At 35.9% G+C, this 16365-nt stretch overlaps 1 protein-coding gene across 1 annotated transcript in view; it reads right to left on the bottom strand.

Moving 5' to 3' along the window:
* Adamts6 (ADAM metallopeptidase with thrombospondin type 1 motif, 6) overlaps positions 1-16365 on the bottom strand; it is a 209504-nt gene that overhangs the window by 85684 nt on the left and 107455 nt on the right. The window contains exons 11-13 of the mRNA XM_013025239.1: positions 13309-13416; positions 5102-5247; positions 3043-3106 (exon numbers count right to left, since the gene is read on the bottom strand). Coding sequence (XP_012880693.1) covers positions 3043-3106; positions 5102-5247; positions 13309-13416 — 318 coding nt within the window. The remainder of the gene's footprint in view (positions 1-3042; positions 3107-5101; positions 5248-13308; positions 13417-16365) is intronic.

Raw genomic sequence — 16365 nt, 5'->3', positions numbered from 1 at the left:
TCTTCATCTATTCCATTTTCATTGAAAGTCTGAACCCACCGCTTTTCCCTTGGTCTCTTAATGCCTTAAAATAAAAGATTATACTTTTAAACATCCAGGCATTGCACTTAATATTCTTTTCATCTAGAGTGTTTTCACCATCTTTCTCTTTTGCTGGTCAGCTCCCATTTGTCTTTTGGGTGTTTAGCTTTCTATGGCAAGAAATCTCTACATCTCTAATTCGCCCACACACCAGTTCTGTTTTCCAACATTTCACATTCACTCCAGCATATCACTTATCACCTCTCTACTGTGATTTTCTGCACTGCAGTGATTTCTCAGGAAACTATAAAATCCTTAATGGCTGAGATTTTTCTTAATCCCGCTTTCTTTTGTGGTTGCACCGGGATTTCAACTGAGAGCCTCACACTCACTCAGATTACTGGCTCATCCGGTGTTCTACCACTTCAGCTACTCATCCAGCCCTACTTTTCACTGGTCATTGGCTTTTCTGTTCTGGTTGGCTTTGAATCAAAATCCTCTAGATCTCAGATGACTGAGTAGCTAGGATTACAGGTGGGATCCACCAGCATGTGCATTTCTTTATCACTCGTTTAACAAGCTAATAGAAGCCATATTCAATTATTTCTTGAGTGACTAAATAAGTAATACTTATAACTTTAAAAAATCATTATAATTGGGCTATATGAAGCTAGTCTAAGATCCTACTTTCATAGAATGAAATGTAATAAACTAGAGTATACTGTATTAGAAAGCAGAGGAAAATAGAGTAGGAAAAGAAAAGGTTGCAATTTTAACTGCAGTATTCAGGACAGGCATAATTAAGAAGGTAACAACTGAGTAAAAATGAAAGAATACACTTAGCCATTAGATATCATGGGAGACAGGTATAAAAGGCAAAGAGAGCCGGGTGCCAGTGGCTCATGCCTGTAATCCTAGCTACTGAGGAGGCTGAGATCTGAGGATCATGGTTCAAAGCTAGCCTGGGCAGAAAAGTCCGTGAGACTCTTATCTCCAATTAACTACTAGAAAACCGGAAGTGGCGCTGTGGCTGAAGTGGTACAGTGCTAGCCTTGATCTGAAGAGCACAGGGATAGCGCCCAGGCCCAGAGTTCAAGCCCCACAACCAACAACAACAAAAAAAAAGGCAAAGAGAACACCCTAAGCTGGGAACACAATTGTCATGTTTAATGAAGAAGGTCCGCATGGCTGGTTGTGAGGAAGAAAACAATAAGACACAAGTTCAGAAAAGCAATGAAGGCTAGATTATACAGATCTTGCAGGCCTTTGAAGGACTAAGGATTTAGGTAAAATGCTAGGCAGCACTGAAATGTAGATAATGCATCTCACTTTGCCTATTCAATTGAGAACTGGAAGGGGCAAGTGCAGTTATAGGAAACCCTCATATTAGAGGCTATTAAACGGAATAGGTTTGTAGCTCAGCAGCACAACATTTTCCCTACATGTGGCAAGGTCTTGTGTTGATTCCTAGTACCACAATATTTTTAAAGGGCTTTTTTAAACAATCTTATGGAAGATAGTAGAAACTCAGAGCAGAGTTAGCATCTGAGGTAGTGAAGTTGTGATAAGTGCTCAGATTAATGACTTATTTTGCAAGCAAAATGAATAGGATTTCAGGAGGGTTTAGATACAGCTGCCAGACAGAAAAAAGTTAAGAAGAGACATTAAGCCAAATGAGGGTCGACATTTGAGATGGAGAACACAGATGGAGGAATAGATTTATAGAATTGTTTTGTAGATACTATTTGGTACATTTTACATATCAGTGGGTATTAAAAGTCTAATCAAGTAGTAAGATATGTACCTAGAATCTATGGAGCAAGTCTGGTCTGAAGATAGAAATAGCAATGTGTCTTTTGCTGGTATCCAAAGAACTGAAACTGGATAAGACACCAAGAAAATGACTGTTGAAAAAAATGTGAAAAAGGCCAAGGACCAAGTCTTGGGTTAGTAAAACATTAAGATGAGAGAGAGAGAGAGAGAGAAAGAGGGGGGCAACAAAGAATTATGAAGAGTAAAAGACAACTAAACATTTGAGAAAACAAGGAAGATAAAAGACTCCAAAGTAATTATTTGCCTTAGCAACTACAAATTAACTGTGACTTGATTTTAAAAAAAATCAGCACAATAGAAGTAAAAACCTAACAAGCAATTAAGAAAAAAAAAAGAAAATTGGATTCAGTATGTTTTTTGGAAAATTTCTTTCAAAGGAGAGTAAAGCAATAGAAATACATTGGTAATTTCTCTTTAGATAGGAGCTTGTTTATATGCATGTGGAAAAAATCTAGAAAAGAACATATTGGGACAATCATCCATATGTTTATGAGTTCACAATGAATTAAGACAGGAGTAGGACTGTAGAGGATGAATGAGAGGTCAACAATCTGACATTACAAAATTAAAGGTTGTAGTTTTAGATATGAAGAAAGAAGACTGAAGTAAGGTAGACATGAAGACACTCCATCCACTTTGAGTCCCAGTTACCGAGAATGAAGAGAACAGAAGCTCCCTATTTGCAAACTACAGAAAAAACAGTAGATTTTTGCCAATGATGGATCCTGAATTCCGGAGGACACCAAAGAGGAATTTTAGCAGTTGGCAGACACGGGAAACAAAGGAGGCGATATATGGAGTCATATAAAGTTTTTATGGGATTGGATGCTAAGAGATGAGAAGAATGATGCGGGAGTCCTGACATGCTTGCTGTGGCAAAGAGAAGTATAGTAAAACAGATCCTGATGGACTTAGGAAAGATAATGGTGGAGAAGTAGCAAATGTGCTGAGGCTGGCCAATTCAGGGTATGTGTCTCTCTCACCATACCTGTCGGAAACTAATGCTGGATATTCTCTTTGACTATGGAAATAATAGAGTTGAGGCCAGCTTTATTATGAACCATTTAGGAAATAGATATGACCCTCCCACACATAGATATTTGGTGGAACTGCTTACAATTTTCGATTTTTCAGCGTTTTAGTGAGGAAGTAAGCTAGCTTTTCATAGAAGAGTTTTCTTTTACTTACATCCGTGTTGCAGGAGCGATAACGTTTCCTTTCCCCAAGACAGTATTTTCCACCTCCTGAAGGTCTGAAACAACATTTTGTTTAACATGTGAATACATCTATCCCACAGATAGTACATATCTTATTGATGAGATCATATGAAGTTTAAGAAAATACCAATACGATATTGTATCAGTTATTAAAATGATATCATACTGGCAATTCCTAGCAGTGATTATGGCTATGGAATATAAAATTAAGATATTTATCTGAGTAATTTATAACTACTATTAGGATTTACATTAAAAGAAAATATGGTTAATTTAATTTAATTACCATACTACAATACTCTGTAAACTAAGTGAGCTTTACTTATTTAAAATATAAAGCCATTTCAGTCATATTTAACAAATCAATAATCTGATGATGCATATGTTTCCCAAGTAGAAGTAAAATTTGTTTTTCTCCCAGATGGGAAGCAGAGAATATTACATAACTTTCTGGAGTTAACTCCAGCTCAAAGTAAACAGTATGGAGATGAATTTCCATCTTATTTCAAATATTACATGAAGTTTAAAACCCAAGTTTAAAAAAATCATATGGCTTTGTATTATATAAATCTTTATGGCACATCCAAATTATAACAGTAAAATGTCAAAGTACTGATTTACATAAGCTAAGCTATAAGGATTTAAATATTAGGGAAAGTCATATTCTATTCCTAGAACACATAGTTATTGAGCAGGTAAAATTATCTAACTTCTTTTAAAAGGTCTCGAACATTCCTTTATATCTCTGGGGTTAGCATAATTTTATACTAATTTATGACAATCTATAGTTGAATCCAGATTGATTATTCTGCACTTGCTTTAATATGATCATGCTTACTGGTATCAATGGGATAATTAAAGCTAAATTTGGAATCTATATTGAATGTCAGAGAACGCTAACTCTAGTGGAGGAAAGGCAAATATTCAGCTTGAAACCAGCTTAAGAGAAATCGGCCAGTCAGAGAAACACAGGTGGTGGGAATGTGGTAGCAATGGCTAGCTTATGAATGGGTAACAGGAAGTTCAGTTAATACTAGAGTAATTAATAATCAACAGAAAATAGCATAATGGAAACAGCTAATATGAAGGTAAACTTTTTAAGCTAAAGAGATAAGCGATTAGACATTTGGAGAAGGAAATAAAAGGAGGGGACCTACTTTAAAAAAACAAAACAACAAAAATAGATTCTCTTTTATCATAGGGGTGTGGTAGGTAAGGCATCTAAGTAGTATAGTGTATCCAATACTATTCAGGAAAAGAAAAAACATGGCACCTGACAACAGCAAAGGAGTTTCATCTCCAGCAGTACAGGAAAGTACCACTAGAGAACAGTCCACCTGCACTGGGCATCGAGGAGAGGGAGATGCAATAGAGCTGGCAAAGAATACTAGGGGGGCCTGGCCTTATGCCAGGAAGATGCTGGCTGGAGAAAGGAGTAGTGGGAGAAGAGCAGTCTGACCTGCATAAAACAGTCATGGGGAGAAAAGTGGTGGCAGCTTGGGAAGATGATTAATGGGGGCATGTGAATGGAAACTATTTTAACACATGGGCAGTATCCTTTTCATTGTGATTTGCGATGCGAATCAAGGCATTTCAACCCTTGAAGTGCTCTCATTGGCCCTTTTAATACTAATGTAGCAGTAATAATTTTATGTGACATGTGAAAAGACCTTAGGTTTCCTGGGAATAATGGTAATGTAGCAAAAACCAGACCTGGATTCATCCATAATTCAGTAGTTTTCAGAAGAGGAAATCTATCTGATTATTACTAGATTAGAAGTCTGGCTTATCTAGGGCAGATGCACAATATGTTTCTTTTTTTCCTGATTTTTATTTTTAGTTACACCATAAGGGGAAAGGAAGAGTCTTGTCGAACAAAGCTCCTCCACTTTCCTGGGCCTATTGCTTGTTCTGAAGACAAGCCTTTGGCTCACTGACGAAACGTTTTTACAGATAACATGTGAAACCACAGCTTTGAATCCTTTCCAACGGTGTCTTTTTGTTGGCTCCGGCTTACTTTAGCTACTTACGCTGGACTGTCACAGTGTCTTAAGGATGAGGAGACGCCGCCCCCGCAGGTCCTGCTGCACTCGCCCCACAGGGACCAGGGACCCCAGCCCCCATCTACGCTCTGGGGCCAAGTGCCAAAAGGAACACAATCTCCCTGATAACACCACTGCAAGATTTCACAGAAAACACAGAATTAGATTTCAGGCAGACAGAGCTGTCAGGACAGAAATACTTAAGAGTCAGGCAAATGACCAATTTTAGGCATTAGTATTCTCCAAAGAGATAACAGATAGTTCTTTAACTGTGATTAGACTCCGTGAAGGTGCATGTGACTTGTAAATTATCTTTAAGTAGGCCATGATTTATAAGTCTTTAACATGTACCACGAGTGTAAAAAAAATACCTCACTTCGCCTTTTCTTTGTTTTTCTTCCTCCAGACTTTTAATGTTTCTCATTATGGAGCTAGCTACAGACCTCAAAGTCTTTTTTTTTATATCATAGTAATTTCTAAAAAAAATCTTTATATTCCATGATTATTAGACTCATGGAATGATAACACAATATGGAAAGTTCCCCAGTAAGGAATTTTTATGACGGTAACTGCTCTTTCTTTAAAAAAAAAATGGTTGAGGCTACAATAGTAAAAGAATGTGTTGTGGCATTTCATCTACATGAGCACTGCAGACATAATAAAAGTAATGCCAAGACACTAGGGACTGGGTACAAAAAAACCCTTATATCCACTGACTAGCCATGTGTATGGCCCTACATGAACATGTGTACTGGAATTCTGTTCAGCTTTACTCTCTGCAATAAACCACACATACTGCACCTAAGTAGAAAGCCAGGAATAATTTATCGAGATGCAGACATCACATAATCAGCTCATAACTCTAGCATGATAAATCTTATTTGCAGAATATGGCAAAATAAAAGTCTTCTTTAAAACCAATAATTTGTACATTTTTATTAGTGCACTTTCTGAATTATTAAACTTTGACAAACCAACCCAGTAACAAAAAAGTCACTTGCTTACATGTGTAACAATAGGAAGCATGGCTAGAGTTGAGCAAGTATCAGTTTAAACAAATTAAAATATAAAGCGACTACAGTATATGGCACTCAGAAAATAATCAGTTCGTGATGCTAATTCTATCACCAACTTAGTGATTTTTTGCCCCCGAGATATATCTGAAATTCTTTCACTTTTCTCATTCTTCATTGCTACCACCCCAAAACAACAGGCAAATGGAGTAGCTTCTAGCCTTGCTACTCAGTCTCCTTTTTAATGTTGGAACTTATTTTACAGACAGCACATAGAGGTATCTTTTTAAAACACTTATCACAGGCAGAGAAGATGGCTCAGTGGTAGAGTGCTTGCTTGCATGCTTGAGGCTCTGGGTTCAATTCCTCAGCACCACATAAGCAAAAAGAAAAAAGCCGGAAGTGGCGTTGTGGCTCAAGTGGTAGAGCGCTAGCCTTGAGCTGAAGAGCTGAGGGACAACGCTCAGGTCCAGAATTCAGGCCCCATGACCCGACCACCCCCCAAAAAAAAAAACACTTATCACACCATATCACTTTTTTTGATAAGAATATTTCAGTGTTTCCTACTTCCCTTATCCCTGCTTTACAGGATGTACTGATGTAGCACCTGCTTTCTTCAGCCTAATCTCCTTTGCACTGACAGTTCCAGACATTGACTTTTTTTTTTAAATACATAAAGCTTGTTTCCTAACTACTCACGATGTATTTGCATTTTCTAATCCTTTTGGTAGTACCTGCCTCTTTATTTTTATTTTATAATTGTTTTATATTTTGATCCTTATAATGATGAAAATGATGGAAAGAAATGTAAGCTTTCATGCACACTAGGCAACCCCTCTACCACTAAGCCACCACACCCCAGCCTTTTTTATTTTGATGTTTTATCTTTTTTGAGACAGGATATACCCACATAGCCCAGGCTGTCTTAAAGTTGTGAACCTTTTGGTTCAACCCCTTGAGTCCTCAGATTAAAAGGATATATCACCATGCCCATCTCCCAGTTCTTTATATTGCTGAGTTCTCATTCGGTCTCAGATCAAGGATCATCTCAACAAACAAGGCTCCTAGACTACTTTGCTGTGAGCCCACTCCCCTTTATACCAGGATATAACAGTGTGTCATTCTGTTTCAGTTCTCTCTTAACATTTAGCACTGCTTGTGAGAAGAACTTTTTATCCTGTTTATCATTCAAAGCATGTCTTCCCCCGGCCCCCTCCTTAGAATGTAAAAGCCTGGCATAGGAATAGTTAGTTTAATGAAAAGAAAGAAATCCAGTTCCCTGGGACCACTAGCCACATTTCAAGGCTACCATAGCAGCACGTGGCTAATAGTTACTATGTTGAATACAGCAGATCAGAGAACATTTCTATCATCACAGAGAATTTTTTTAGAAATGGTTAATGTGTGAGACTCTAGAGGTTGAGAAAGTCAAATTCAAGGCTAGAGGCATGACTCAACTAGCAGAGTGTAAGCTCCATGAGTTCAATCCTTAGTATTACCAAAAAAAAAAAAAAGTTCAGGTTTATATATGTTTGCCTGTTACTTCAGATTTCCTTGATTATACCTTAAGTCTACTGCAGATATATAGGGAAATTTTCACTTTTTAAAATATTCTGTAGAGAAAGGAATTAGGAGGTCCTTAAGAACATTAAAAACGGGGCTGGGAAGGTGGCTCAGTGGTAGAGCGCTTGCCTTGCATGCCTGAGGCCCTGGGTTCAATTCCTCAGCACCACATAAGCAAAAAGAAAAAATGCCGGAAGTGGCGCTGTGGCTCAAGTGGTAGAGTGCTAGCCTTGAGCTGAAGAGCTAGCCTTGAGCTGAAGAGCTGAGGGACAGCGCCCAGGCCCAGAGTTCAGACCCCACGACCAGACCCCCCCAAAAAAAAGAACATTAAAAATATAAATCTTATTCTTAAAGCAAAAGATAAATATTCAACAATATTTATTTTGCAAAATGGTGCTGAGCTCTTGACATTAATATCTATACAGCATAGTATTTGATAAATGGCTTGTGAGAAGAACTTTTTATGCATAAATTCATGTTTGTATTAATAAATCCCACGGAGTTATAGTATGACAATTATATTAAAAACTTAAGTAACAAAGACTAATGGCTAAGAAATTCACAGTGTAAGTATCAATTTTCTAGGAGTAAACAAGTGATTAGTCATTAGTTTAATAGCTTGTTAATATTTTAACTAACCAGTTTGCAAATAAACAACTTCATCTTATATAGAAAAACGTACTTTCAGTTTTTATTCTAGCAATTTCTCAGGACCTAAAGCAAATCACCTGATTTTCTTTTGTTTCCCTAACTATAAAATGGAAATTCGTTTTGGTTTTTATTCCAATGTAGTTTAGAGTAAGACAACCTTAAAAAATTAGTATTGCAGATGAATTTTCACATAAATTAAAAATCTAACATCTTGTTTAATTTTGATCTCTGGCAAAAGTGTTCTTTTGTGTTTTGTTTGGTTTGTTTTTCTCCCTCCATATTTACAAGAAAGGATTTCCTGCTAACTTCTGCTACTTCTTTCCATTGATAGTAAATACCTTGGTGCAGAGGAAAACATGATCTCACTGAATAAAAGAGCTTTAAGAAATCCATACAAATGAGTTGGATGATTGGAGGTACTTTCTTACATATTTGCATTAATTAGTATATATAAAAATGTAATGGATAATGTGGAAATAATGAAGAGAATAACTACATTGCACCAAAAAAAAATAAATTGAAGTATATAAATCATATAAGCATATAAAGGTAAAATTTTAGAGTGTTGTATCATCTACTTGTATCCTTTTTTTGTTTTTACATGAAATTCCAAACATACAATTTTCAGAGGCATAATATTTTTATTTTGTTAAGCTAGAAAAGTTATATATACATATACAAACCTATTTCTAGTCTTTACTAATGGTTTTAGTCAATTTAGTAACTTTAGATTGCTCTAAATACCTTATGCTATATAGGTCTAAATTATTTAATTAAATTGGATGCATTGGCCTTCCTTCTCCTAATTCACGTGTGTTTAATAAGCTCACAAAGGTGAAAGAAATGAGACAATCACATGCCCAGAATAAAATCTTATATTCTTATTCTTGCTTTTCACATTCTTCCTAAACTAAATAAATATTTTAAACACTATATTGAAAGATAGCATATTCCAGTGAACCTTTAAAAGACTTCCATAAGAAACAGTAGTCATGGAAAATAATATTATTCTCTGAAGAATTGTTAAATATCATGATCTATCTCAGGGGATTTTCTTTGAGCAAGACATACTATTTAAGCAATCTAGTTTTGGGAATGTGTCAGAAACTCACAAAGGAAATTTCCAAGATGAGTATATGAAGTATTTTTAAAGTTTTTTTTTCTTTTTAACTTGAATTATTTTAGGTTGATTTTGGTGTACATGGTAACAATCAGACTAGGTCAAGTCAACATCTGGAATAAGAGATCACTAAGTAAATCCTAAATTTTTTTAAAAAGAAGCAATACTGGTGATTCAATATAGAAGAGTCTACACAAGTCATCAGAGCTGAGTTCACGGAAGCACAACATCTTGAAAGCCTTCTCTCTCTGCTCTACAGGTTTGGGAATGTTTAAGCTATATTTCAACCCAAATTCTAAATCTGAACTTGTCATTTCATACTTTTAAATTTTCTAGAGAAGCTGGAAGAACTAGTATTTTTTTACTTCCTGTGTTTAGAGTTTAGGATCCAGTCAAAACATTGTATATCCTGCCCTAAGTGGATTAAGATCTAACGCTGCAAAATGTCCTCTTATGTATCCCGTGTTTGGGAAAGGCATACGATAATCTTAGTCTAATCCAGCTCTATGTTTCACAATCAAAGACATTAGGAATCTGTGTCACTTATATGTAAGCCTAAATGCTGGACTATTGCTCAAATTGGGTCTTGCAGTGCCCTTATATCAATCTTTTGGCAATCTACCAAATATTTGAAACCTTCTTTGTGGTCATCAACAGGGAGTACAACGATTGAGTTTTGATTATCCTTAATTTCCTGTTCAGTGACAATGCCAACACTACTACTAAAGTTTTTACAATCTAAATCTTTATTTCCTATTTCATCAAATATGGTAACCCTTTGATTCCTGGCCAAAGGGCTATTGCTGATGCTATATCCAAGGAGAGTTCTCTGGCTGAAAATTCTATTGACTGATTTGTAAAACACTGACCCATGGACACACAGTACCAGTGCAATGTCTGGGGCCATCAAATTTCTTCCTTTGGTTAATGCTACTGTCCCTAAGCACATCCACTCAGACCATATGGTTCTTATTCAACCCTTGAATGCCTTATTCAGGCAAACATCCAATGACTGTAATAGCGATGTCAGACCCCCCAGGACTCACGCAAAGATCAGTTTTTAATTTTTTGGCCATATTTCTTACTCCATCTGCTAAATGTGCATGGAACAGTTCCCATGCTTACATGGAACATTTGTGGAACTGTGCCCTGGGCAGGAATCCCATATCTTTTGCAGCCAGAATTTGACGAGATCATCATGGATCCAATCCTCTGGATATGTCTATGCTATCACTCAAGCAATATTTCTAACCCCTCCCTTAAAAAAAAGATTTATTCAGAAAATGATGTGCAGCTTTGGTTTTATTCTGCTGGCTAGACAGGGTGTAGGTTTCTTCTTGTTTCTTCTGATGGGAGTAGTTTTGAAACTCATTTTTAAGATAAAAATTTGTGGATATTCCACTCATGTCTCAGAGATACAGAAACTCATTCCTATTCTCTGTGATACCCTCTGCTATCAGTTAAAACAGTCAGTCAAAAATGTCTCTGCCCATCACCATCTAAGAGGTTAGCAAATGAGAATCAATGGTAATGATGAGGAGGAGGAAAACCACACAAACCTTATTCATTCCATCTCCACAAAACTCTTGGTTTTCTATCATTTTCAAGTAAAGAGTCCAATACTGAACCAATTGCTACACAATCACATGTTCTTAACTCGCTTAGTGCTCTACCCATACTACCTTCTTATTCTGATTACTCAACTAAGAAACTTCTTCAGGTAACAAACCCACTTAATATGAAAAGTTAAAATAAACTGGGAGTTGTGATCCTAGCTACATGGGAAGCAGAGATGGACAATCATGGTCCAAGGTCAGTCTAAAAGTTCTTCCTAGGCCGGGTATCCATGGCTCACACCTGTAATCCTAGCTACGCAGGAGGCTGAGATCTGAGGATTGCAGTTCAAAGCCAACCCTAGCAGGAAACTCCATGAAACTTATCTCCAATAAACCACTCAGAAAACTGGAAGTGGCACTGTGGCTCAAGTGATAGAGCACTGCCTTGATCTTAAGAGCTGAAGGATAGCGCCCAGGCCAGAGTTCAAGCCCACAACTGACAAAAAAAAAAAGTTCTTCCTAGAAACATGGGGAATCACAAGTACTGTACACCTCAAAATTAGGAATCAAAAGTTGATCACCATTGACACAGATTAAGAATGTGAATCTTTAGAAATCATGTGTGGTCCAATTTCTCTCTCTCGTCATATTTTATTTATGCATGTGAATAACTTCATTTTTCCCCTATCTGCATTTCTAAATTTACATTAAATATGATTAATTTTAATATTAAGAGAGTTGAGTATCTCTCAAAAATGGTAATTTGCAAACAATGCATTATCTTTATCCCATGCAGATAGGTGTAACATATGACATTCCACAGCCTCATTACCACATACAAATAGCCAGATATTAAATATATGTTTGTCTTATAAATAACTGGTTGAGGTTGAGTCATGTGTTCTCCAATAGCCACTACTCATAGTTTAATTATTTGGAGTCATTACATAATTCATAGAATGCTACTAGGAGAGCTCTAAGATTTTTACATTTTGTTGTGCTTTGAATCAAAACCAGGGTCTTGTACATGCTAGGCATGCTGTATCTGATCATTCACATGAGCTGTGCTATTTATGTATATGTATTATAGAGTTACAGACTCAACCTGAGCTTGCTTAAGAGTAATTTTAAAACCATCAGGCCTAGTGGTAGCATTATTCTAGAAAAACAAAAACCAGGAATAGATCACAAGAATAGTAATTAATCAATGACAAATAAACAGTTTCTCCCCATGACTTTGCCCCCTTAGAGTTGTATATTTCTTTACAGATTGATGTAAATTGCTACTTGTCATTGACAAGATTGGTTGATTCCAAAGTAAACCTACACTGTTGTTTCAAGAATGTGGTTCCTAGTATTTTTCTATTACTTTGTGAAAAAAAATAAAGAATTTTTAGTAGTGCATGAAGATCTCTGTATTTTTATTGGCTACTTACAAAATCTGGAGAGAAAAAAAGCCTTAATCCTTTTAAAATAACCCTATCAATTCTTATATTTAGAACAATTTACCAACATTTCCAAACCCAGCATGGAAAAGCTATCAACATGGCACTAGGTCATGGGTCCTGAATGAAGCCGTCAACACAGATTAATACACTGTGACAGCTGCCCAAAAACTTTCATTCTTTTTATTTAAACATCCTATTGCAAGCTGAAATTCAGAGTAATCTTTGTTGAAAATAGCCTACTTAACATCGAAGAAAGCAGAACTAAGAACAGATGACAAGTAGTAGTTATTATTATGAATTCACTCAATAGTAATAAATTCTAAAATTTCCATATATAACAATTCCTAAAGAATTTGAATAGTAGATTATGTCTATTCTTATCTATTTGAATACTTCTTACTTTTCTCTCTAGGATCCTGAGGATGGAGCTCAGGTCTTCATGCATGCTAAGAAAATGCTTGATCACTTATCTCTATTTCTACTCCTGTTTAAACCAGTTTTAATAATTTTGAAAATTAGGCCAATGAAAACTAAATGGTTTTAGATGATAAAGTCTGTCTAGGGGGGTCACATAATTTTTCCTAGGAATTATTTACCAGATGATTATGAGATTGTTGTTGAAGTTTTCCTGGTACAAACATAGCTTATACACATGCCAACAGAAATACAAAACTGCTATGAAAAAATGTTATTCCCTGTAAATTCATAAATAACATATTGCCAGATATAACAACTGCATTAGAAATGTGTTATTTTTAAGTAATAGTTCTTAGTGGTTGACTATAGACAGAAATATGTTAGTTTAGTATACATGTCAAAGAGCTAGTAAATCCTTTGCGCTTACCCCCTTCTCAATACTCCCGGTCTGACACAGTGTCCCCTCCGCGGCGGGAATACTGTTGGTAACACAGCGGTTGCTTTTGCTGAGGCACCAGAGCTCTCTACACACTTCCTGGGAAAGAAGGCAAAAGCAAGTTGATCAGGAAGAGAGAGAGACTAGACCCATGTCAACTCTTACATAAAACACTCACATTCAGCATCATTTAAAAAGAGATAGCAGGTTTCATGTTACTGTGGAAGCATAAGAAAGAAGGATTTTGAAGAAGGTCCTTTAAAAGGTGGGCTATAAAATGTGGTATATAGATGGGTGCTGGTGGCTCACACCTATAATCCTAGCTACTCAGGAGGCTGAGATCTGAGGATCGCGGTTCAAAGCCAGCCTGGACAGGAAATTCCATGAGACTCTTATCTCCAATAAGCCACTAGGAAACCGGAAGTGACACTGCAGCTCAAGTGGTAGAGTGCTGGCCTTGAGCTGAAGAGTGCAGGGACAGTGCCCAGGCCCAGAGTTCAAGCCTCACGACCAACCAAAAAATAATAATAAAATGTAGTATGTATACTCAATGGAATTCGATGCTTCTATCAGAAAGAATGATATTGTAGCATTCATAAGGAAATGGGAAGATTTGGGGAAAAAATTATATTAAGCAGAGAAAGCTAGACCCAAAGAAACATAGGTTGCATGGTTTTGCTCATTTGTTGTAACTTGAAATGTGCCTATAAATCTATAGATAAACACATTGGATGGTAAAAGACAAAAAATACACTTGGGCAAGATAAATTATACAGGACGCTAGACATTCACACAGTGAAACCAAAGGAAGGTATTCTCAGCAGAGGATCACAAGGACTCAATAACTATGAGCATATGATCATATTAAAATGACGCTTATCAAAATGAATTCCAAGAAATGAAAACAAGAAGTTTTTGTTATTTTGCTTTTAGTTTGTTTGTTTTTTCTCCTTTATTGCTGTTTTCTATACCTTTTGTCTTGTATGTAAGTTTTTCTGTTGGGAGGAACACAGAAATGGTGGGACAAAGAGTAAACAAATGCAGCAGTGATACTCACTAGACATTATGTTGAAAATGAACTATATAACTTGTGGGGAAGGGGAGCTGGGAGGGAAAAACTGGGAGAAAATGAGGAAAGGAGTGATACTTCAAAAAGAAATGTACTCACCTGACTTACGAAACTATAATCCCTCTGTACCTCACCTTTACAATAAAAAATTTTAAAAGTGGGGCAATAATTTTGGACAATTTTGGACAATTGTTTAAATATGTCTCCATAATTCTCATTTTTGCAAGTAAAGAATATCTTAGCTTTTAATTCTGACAGGGGTCTTTTTTACAATAGTGTACAGGAATTTCATTAATAGGGAGAAGAGAGATACATGTGTTTGTTACTCTCCAGAATATATAATAGCAAAAATTTCCCAGTTACTAATAAAGTGTTGTTATTTAAATGATTTCTAAAGCCTACTGTAATATTGAAATGAAAATAATTTTAAAATAAGAGAGAAAGTCTCAAAGAGAGAGACAGAAATATAAACACAGAGAAATAGGGGAGGCATAGAAATGGGAGGGAACTTAATACATAAATTGAAAAATATATAAAGGATATTTAGAGTAATTTCTAAAGTTAATATTTGCCTAAAAATACAGAAATATTATTTTTAGTCTGCCAGTGTAGACTATTTCCACGAAAAAGAATCCTGGTTTTTAGAAAATGCTGACATATACTGATGTTTCTTTTGCTATTTGGAACTATCTGGTCTCCTGTATTATAATTTTTGATTCCCCACTTCAGCACAGAAGAATTACAACACTTATTCTACTATGGAAATGCAAAACATTTCTTTCTGTTCACACTGTATGAATCTATTAGATTCTAATCTAAGAATCTAATATGATCTCTAAGTAAACTGTTTTAGTTATTGGGCAAAAAAGGCTTGCTTTGGACGAAGATACTCAAAATTACCAGTTTCTTTTATATATGATTATCAACTAGCATAACCACTGGTGCTATAATATTTTTTTAATTTAAACTAGAATGCTGTAATTATATATATACATATATATATATGTTTGTGTGTATGTGTAATAAAAATAGTGTAATCTGGAATGGAGAGATAACTGAAGTCACTAGTTAACTGATTATACAAATATCTAGTATTATGGGATAGCAAGTGAATAGAGCTTTAGACTCATCTTAAGGGTGCCCCCTACCAAGGAGAGAAGACATCTAATGTCCTATTAGGTTTTTAAATACTTTAAAATTTTTTAACTCCATTCAGAGAACTAGCCAACTAGAAAAAAGAGAAAACATTATAAAATAACATTTACTATGAGTCAAAATATAAACCTAAAACTTTCCTTTTCCAGTGTAATTTATTATAAAGTGGTTTTCACAAGCATTTAAAAGAAGTTGAGGAGATGTTAGGAGGGAAGGGATGATAGGGTAAAAACAAAGGAGGGGGTAACAATGCTTGATAGGAAGTATACTCTTGTAACTGTAACCCCTTTGTACAGTATCTTTACAATAAAAATATATATTTAAAAATACTGGGTTGGGAAGTTGGCTCAGTGGTAGAGTGCTTACCTCACATGCATGAGGTCCTGGGTTCAATTCCTCAGCATCACATAAGCAGAAAAAAGCTGGAAGTGGTGCTGTGGCTCAAGTGGTAGGGTGCTATCCTTGAGCTGAAGAGCTGAGGGACAGTGCCCAAGCCCAGGTTTCAGCCCCCATGACCAATTTAAAAAAATACTACTGTAATTTTTTTCTTAAGGGATATACTTTTAAAGTTTCTGTCCCTAAATAATATATTTAACTATAGTTAAATATACTATAGTTAAAGCCTCAAAGGCTTTACAAAATATCATCCCATATATAAAAAACCTACCCAAATTCAAAATTTAAAGAGTTCACAAAAACAGACACCAAATAGAACTGTATACAGACATTATGAAAACGTCTATAAATTTACCTCTGAGCTACACACACACACACACACACACACACACACACACACACACACACACACACACACACACACACAT

The sequence above is a fragment of the Dipodomys ordii genome, unplaced genomic scaffold, assembly GCF_000151885.1.
Source record: "Dipodomys ordii isolate 6190 unplaced genomic scaffold, Dord_2.0 Scaffold83, whole genome shotgun sequence".
Lineage (NCBI taxonomy): Eukaryota > Metazoa > Chordata > Mammalia > Rodentia > Heteromyidae > Dipodomys > Dipodomys ordii.
Note: the sequence above shows the minus strand (reverse complement) of the source record. Positions and strands in the feature narration are given on the sequence as shown.